We start from the raw sequence: 7681 nt of genomic DNA, 5'->3' as shown, positions 1-7681 counted from the left end.
TTATTATCTTTATAAAACAATTATATTATTAAACCAAATRTAAATTACTTCGTTATTGTACATAAATTAAATTATAAAAAAATTGAACTAAAAAATTACACAAAAAAATGAGGAATTTCAAATAGTTAATTTGATACTAATATCGATATATTTTTGTCAAATTTTATTGATATCTTCAAACATATATTTTATTCAAAAACAAAAACATCATCGATTTCTCAAAAAATCACATAAAGTCATATTATAACATCGACTGAGATAAAGAATAAAATGAAATATTAAAATCACGATGTATCTCGTTGCATTGCGCGAGTACGCTTCTAGTATGGTATAAAACACAAGTTTTAAAAACAATTCTCTTATTTGTGATATAATACGGTTAAGTCTAAAAATATTCAATATTAGATTCATTTTGGAGATTGTGAAGTTTTCAAACTTGTACATGATGCATCAAATTTTACCTCTTAAAAATTTAACAATAACCTTTTAACATGCTTTATAATATACTAGCAGGATACTTGCGCAATGCAACGAAATAAATCTCAATTTTAATGTTTAATTTTTATTATTTGTCTTTATCGATATAATATGATTTTAAGTAGTTTTGAGAAAGCGATAATGTTTTTATTTTTGAATGAAATATAAAATTGAAGATAGCATAAAAGAATTAAAAAAAATCGATATTAATATTAAATTAACTATTTAATAGTTCTCATTTTTTTGGTGTAACTTCTTTAATTCAATTTTCTGTTATAATTTAATTTAGATCTAATAGTAAAATAATTTATTTCTGGTTTAATAATATATTTTTTATCAAAGATAATAATTAAACATTCGGTTAGAAATTCAATGATTATTTTAATTATATTTTAAATTTTCTATATTTAAAATAGATGTTTTTCCTATATTTGATTATGTTTATCTGCAGTTAGTTACACGAATTTAAAAATGAAGCTTTAATAAGTTGTACTTACGCAAAATCACTTGTAATCTTAAATTTTAAGTAATATGCATCAATAAACAGTACTTCATACATAAAAAATGGTTTTTAAGAGTTTTTGTCAGATGCTTTATAATATCGTATAGAATATAGATAGATAAAGGTATAAAATAAAAAATGTATGAATATAAAACAAATTAATTCTATAATTATACATGATATTTAATAGTATTATTAAATTAAAAAAATATTCAATATTGGATTCAATTTGAAGATATTGACGAGACGATTATAATAGTATAATTTGTAAAAAAAACGTATTTTTTAAATGCAATTTACTTCATATACGATTATTTGTGTTAATATGATAATCGTGATAAATGAAAATTGAAAAAATAAAGGATATGAAGTAAATTAAATCACTAATAAGGTGTAAAACATGTTTTTTTTTAAAGACTGAATCGACATTTAATGACTCACCGTGGTCTATATTATATATAATATAGTTTAAATATTTGGATTTTTTTTGGTAATCTTGTTATAAAATGTGACAATTTGACTTTAGAAATTATTCATATATATACTATATTATAAAACATTTGATAAAAAAATTCTTAAAAACCAATTTTTATGTATGAAGTACTGCTTATTGATACATATTACGTAAAATTCAAGATTACAAGTAAATTGTGCGTAAATACAGTTTATTAAAGCTCTATGTTTGAATTCGTGTAACTAATTTTAGATAAATATAATCAAATTGAGGATAAACATTTCATTTTAAATTTAAAAAACTAAAATATAATTAGGATAATTATTGAGTTCTAACAAAATACTTAATTATTATCTTCATAAAAAATTATATTATTAAACCAAAAAAAATGAATTAAAGAAATACACAAAAAACGAGAAATTTTAAATAGTTATTCTGGTACTAATATCAATATTTTTTGTATGATATCTTCATATTTATATTTTTATTTAAAAATAAAAACATTATCGTTTTTCTCAAAACCACATAAAACCGTATTATAACATCGACTAAGATAAAGAAAAACTGAAACACTAAAATTAAGATGTATTTTACTGCATTATACGAGTATCCTTCTAGTTTAATTTAATGTATTTTAATAATTTTCACATATTCATGTTTTCAAAAAATAAGAAATAAATAAAAATTTGATCCATTTAACGTGGGTCCTACTTGTTAAATCCATGGTTATGTAACCTAGTTTGCATATTTTACAAAGTTGTAGGGGGTAGTGGTATTTGTTATAACTTAAGGGGTGCTAAATGTAAATATGCGCTACACCTATATTTCTCGTGAGAAGTTGAGAACAATCTAGGGCCGAAGCTACGCGACAAAAAGGATTTGAACGACTGAAAAATATTTAAACTCTTTCGTTTCATAATTCGTTACTCGCTTGTCGAATTTTCGATTGCTTCAGATCTCTCTCGAACGGAAATCGATCGTCAGGTACGTTATTTTCTGCTGTGGACGCGTTTTCCGTTTGTATAATTACGGTTTTCATGATCATTTCATCGGAGTAAGAGGAAATTTGGATAAATTTCGCTTATTTTGTGGTTTCTGGTGGATTAAATTGGGCGTGGTTTTAGTTTTTGATTGAGAAGGTTTTGATTTTATGGTTTTGTGACATATATCTTGATCAAGTATGATTCTCTTGTCGATGTTTGTTTTACGTATACTTGATTGATTTTGTTAAGATTAGATTCCTGTTGTTCGTATATGGTTAAGCTCCCCGCGAAGTCGACTATATGTTTGCAACCAAATGCAAATGCTTTGTTGTTCTGTTTTTGATATTAACAGAGGAGGATATATTTTTTGTGTGTGTGTGAGAGAGAGAGAGATAGATCATACGTATTTGTGTATATGTATCCGTATAGGAAAAAGATCCATAGAGAACCCAGAAAAAAAAAGACGCGAGGAACTTGATCAAACGGTTAGATTGAGAGAAGGAATGAGGTGGTTACGACCTCACCTCCTTTTTCTTGAAATAAAAATATCCCCCTTATTTTTTAATGGAAAATAGGTGAAATATAATCAAAATTGGAGCAAAACAATTTACAACAAAAAGAACGATCATTTTATTTTCTTTAGTTTGATATCGATATTGATATATTTCTTTCAGCCATTTTTCATGGTTCTTCAGTTTTTTATTTGGGTTCTCCCAGGATTCTCACCCCTATATATACACACACATAATTGATAATTGTGTATGGAGTTCATGTGTACAAGTTTGAAAATTCATGCATGATGTTTTATCCTGCTTGGAGATTAAAATACTAATACTTGTGTGTTATGTTTGCATTCACATAGAAACTGTTGGAGCATAGACTGATCAGGGGGGTGTGTGTGTGTGTGCATGCCTCTGTGACTTGCAGATTTGCTATTTATAACGTCTTCATGTAAAATACATAGTATATCTAGATTATGGTACGTCATATCGTACTCGCAACCAAAAAGCTGCATTAGAATCTTCAGATGCAATGCGAAGTTGACATAGTAAATGTATTTCCAGCATGATTCTATCTGTAGCACTTGTTATTATGTTTTGTTTAGTTGCTTTACTTTTACCAAAAAAAGAGAACAGCCTGCATGTGGTCCGCTGGTATAACTGTTTTCTGAATTAAGAATCTTGAATCTTTAGGATCTGTTGTAAAGGAATGCAGAGGGAAAGACATAGTAGAGATGAATCAATCAACTCTCGTGGCCCATTTGATGGTCCTCGGGGTTTTGCATCTCATAGAAGCATGATGTCTGGCATCCTTGGAGGAAGGGATCCCTTTGATGACCCTTTTTTCAATAGACCATTTGAAGGTATGTTTGGGCCTAGCATCTTTGATACACATGGTCCTTCTGATCTTCCATATCCAAGCGAAAGCAGTTCCAAGGGGTTAGTTATTGAAGAGATAGATACCGACGATGAAGAAGAAGAAGGAAAAAATGGTGCTTCCAGAAGTGCCACGTCTGGCAAAGGTCCGGTTATAGAACATCCTGATGATAATGGTATCATCAATGCAACTCTTTACTCTAATTTTTTAAGATGCTTGTGGTATACCTCTCGGATTTAGCGGATATCAGTTCTCTTGATCTTTTTGTAACATGCCAATGGAAGGATTCCATAGCTTAATCCTAATGATATAAAATTCTGTTTAGCAAATACAATCAATAGCACATGGCCACATGTTACATTCGTGCTTCTAAATGTACAATTGTGGTTTGTGTCCCTAACAGTGTATTTGTGAATCAGTGTTTTTTCTTTAAAATAATGTCTACTCCCAAGTTTTTCGGAGACAAAATTTTGGACAAAATTCTTCCACCATATCACATCCTTTCCTGTTAGAATTCCTGTGATAAGTTTGCCAAAATGTTTCTCCATGCCGTTCTCCTTTCACTCTGTTATCTTTCTCTTATAAGTCACGTCAATGTATTCCTTATTTATATTGAACTTTGGACCCCACAGCTATTTCTTCTTTCCCAAATTTCAGAATCCTACTACTTTCCATATTACCGATCATGGTTGTCTGGCAGAGGAAGTGAAGAAGGATGTGCGCTTCAATGGGAACCATAACAGGATGGAAGGGACCAAGCCCCAGACTCAGAGCATTAGCTATAARAAAGTTACATATGGTGGTATAAATGGAGCATACTACACTGCCACAACAACCAGGAAGTCGGGAAGTGATGGAGTAAGTTATTTTCTTGTAGTTCTATATTCATCTGAATCTTGTTTGCTGCTCCTGATGTTGATATACTATGCTTGGTAATCAGGTGGTGCTGGAAGACAGCAAAGAAGCTAATAAAACCACAGGTCGAGCAACACATAGAATTTCTAAAGGAATACATGACAAGGTGCCTTCTTATTTCTCTTAATAAATTGTAATATGACTATAACGTGGTTTCAAAAGGATCATCTAATTCCCTGATTAGTAAGTGGTTCTTGTGACTGATGGTAATATACTCCCTCCATCTCGTGAAAACTGCAAATTTGAATTGGCGCAATATTTTTAAAGAACATGTTTGACTGTTTGTGAAATATATATCCATTTGGAAAGGAATCTTGTGTAACAAATTAGATATGGGTAAATAAGTAATTTTAAGCTGAAATTTTACCAAAGAAAACATTATAGTTTGCTTTGGACAATCAGGAAGGAAATTGTTGCCATTTTGATGAGGTGAAGTAGCATAGTTTGAGACTCTTCATGGCATAATGATGAAAACCAAATAAATCCAGCAGTTCAGACTTCTATCCCCAAGTGGTTGTTTCTATGAAGACCCTTGGCTTATGCTAAAGTGCGACTGTGCGAGTGAAAAGGAAATATGAACTAAAACCAGTATGGTGCCTTACCTAGATGCTGAAGCAGTGAAACTTGGCATGAGATGTATAATATGAAGATAGATTAAAGGCCTTGCAATGGTTACACTTTTTTGCATGATGCTGCTTCTTTTAACATTTGAAATATTACCAGCAGTATGGAACACGAGGGTAGTTTTTTCATGCTTCTGAAAGCATGTGTTACTACTATATATGTATATGATAGACAAAGCTAGAATATACCGAAAACTCTTTTCATTAATTTATTATTCAAATATATACAAACTAAAATTCATTACCCGGTTTCCCTAGGGTCATTCTGTCACGAGGAATCTTGGTACAGATGGGAAAGTGGACACTGTACAGACCCTACACAACCTTGATGAAGGTAAGAGTTCTTAAACTAAGTAATCTTGAACAGCTCTCATTCTAAGAGCATCCACAATGGTGGACTTTTCCATTAAAGCTTTTTCTAATCATTTTCAAAGTAGGATCAACGAGCAAAAAAATCAGCTTATTGAAAGCTTGTAACTGCACAAGCAGAGATAGGGTTTTCCTTTTCAGAAACTTTTTCGATGTCTTTGTGATCACAAGCCCTCTAGAAAGCCCCATTGTAGCTTTTTGAGTGAGCTTTCTCAAGAAAAGTGGGACCCACATTCAAAAACCTTGCTTGTAACTGCAGAAGCAAAAAGGTTTTTCTTGCAAGGACTTTTCAAGGTGCTTATGTGGCCAATAAGTTTCCAATTAGGTTACTAGTTCGATATACAAGTTACGTTCATTTCACAGATGAGTTAGCTGGTTTCGAACAAGCATGGAAAGGTACCGCCGACATGCACATCCCTGGATGGAATGAAGAATTCAACACGTTTGGAAGGGCAGGTAAGAACCTGTTAATCATTCATAGCTTCCCTGTTGCTCTATCTTTTGAACACGCTTTCTAGCATTATACATATACATTCGTGCACATTACACATCCCGACACATAATATAAAATTGATCATCACGAATTAACTTGTTGAGGATTTAAATTAGCTGCTAATGCTCTCGCATCACATGGGAGTTACAACAATCATAAGGAACGTAAGATGTATCTCTCATGAGTATTCAACTTTATCATTACGTCTCTCATATTTTTGGCCCGCAATTTCACTGTCCTTGTACCTGTTTTTGGAATCCACTACAATAATAAGTGTCTGATCCCTTTTTTGCAAATCCGTGGCTTATAGTTGTCCTCCAAATTTTAGTTTTATTCACTTGAACTTTTCACAACCCCGGGGGCTTTTTCGGAAACCTTTCTCTCTTGAGACCAACAAGTGTGAGGTATGTGTACATCGTACCTCTTCCGGACCCTACCACCTAATGGAATATACTGGGTTTGTTTAGTTTACTTATGGTGCGTTTGGTTACGGGGCAAGACTAAACAAAAACTTGTTATCCCATGTTTTTTGTGACATTAGATTGGGACAGAACATGACTTGACTTGACTGGGTGGGATAAAAATGCATTTTTTTTGCCCCACTGAAATAGGTGGAACAAAAATCAGGGCCATTAGACAAAATGTGCTAGTTACTAAACTAATTATGTCAATTAAACCCTAAAACGTTTTTCAATTCTCTCACCCGCTTGCCTGTCCAGTCTCATTCACGTACCAAACGCACCCTTTAGGCTTAGCCCTATCCTAATAGAAGGACCTTATTTCGGCTAATTTTGCACCAGTGGCTTGGCTTTTGGACTGTAAATTCTAGTCTGGAATGTGCTCTGCTATGAACAGAATTTTTATGGATGCCATATGGTTACCAACAATGGGTTGTTTCTTTTTTATTGGTTTCACAGGGTCCGGTAGCATGCGACCATTTGGGTTGGCACTTGAGTCTGCCGACCGTTCCCATAGCAACCAGAGGGTGAACAATGATAACGCTACAACGACCAGTTCTTCAGGAGGACGACCTAAAAAGGTGGTTACAATCAACATAGATTGAATGCATAATATCGTGTCCAGGGCAAATGTTGTATAGTCCATTACATACGTCGTACGATTGTGTCATTTCCATATGGTCATAAACATTCATAAGAATTACATATTCCGGGTCCGGGTCAACAATAAGAGTTACGGGTTGGTTGTTTGTGGTCTTGTCGTCTTACAAAGAAAAAATACGTTCGGTATTAGTTTTTTTTTTTTCTTTTTCTGATGGCTTGACGTTATGTAGAAGAACTTGGTTGTTTTTTCACATTGAATTCAAATAGATACTATTTTTTCTAAAATAGAATATAATAACTACTTCTATAATGATATTTTAGTTAGTCATAATTTTAATAGACTTCTAAAAGAACTTCATAAATGCAGTATGATGGATTCAACCTTATTTATAGGAACGATGAAATGAAAATTGCCTTTATTTGTGTA

General features: G+C 32.2%; 1 protein-coding gene across 5 annotated transcripts; it reads left to right on the top strand.

Moving 5' to 3' along the window:
• Positions 1-2306: 2306 nt before the first annotated feature.
• Positions 2307-7443, top strand: LOC112527008. 5 transcript variants are annotated; one of them, XM_025137479.1, is made up of 7 exons: positions 2307-2417; positions 3610-3968; positions 4451-4651; positions 4734-4814; positions 5590-5665; positions 6064-6156; positions 7111-7443. In XM_025137479.1, the coding sequence occupies exons 2-7, from the start codon at positions 3960-3962 to the stop codon at positions 7254-7256; spliced, it is 606 nt and encodes a 201-aa protein (XP_024993247.1). In that variant the 5' UTR covers positions 2307-2417; positions 3610-3959; the 3' UTR covers positions 7257-7443. The 5 variants fall into 5 exon arrangements, with proteins under 5 accessions (XP_024993247.1, XP_024993242.1, XP_024993243.1 ...); XM_025137474.1 differs by having other exon boundaries at positions 2339-2417; positions 4494-4651; XM_025137475.1 differs by lacking the exon at positions 2307-2417 and adding an exon at positions 2430-3395 and having other exon boundaries at positions 4494-4651.
• Positions 7444-7681: the final 238 nt, after the last annotated feature.

Source organism: Cynara cardunculus, assembly GCF_001531365.2.
Source record: "Cynara cardunculus var. scolymus isolate 2C chromosome LG 14, CcrdV1, whole genome shotgun sequence".
NCBI classification, from domain to species: Eukaryota; Viridiplantae; Streptophyta; class Magnoliopsida; order Asterales; family Asteraceae; genus Cynara; species Cynara cardunculus.
Note: the sequence above shows the minus strand (reverse complement) of the source record. Positions and strands in the feature narration are given on the sequence as shown.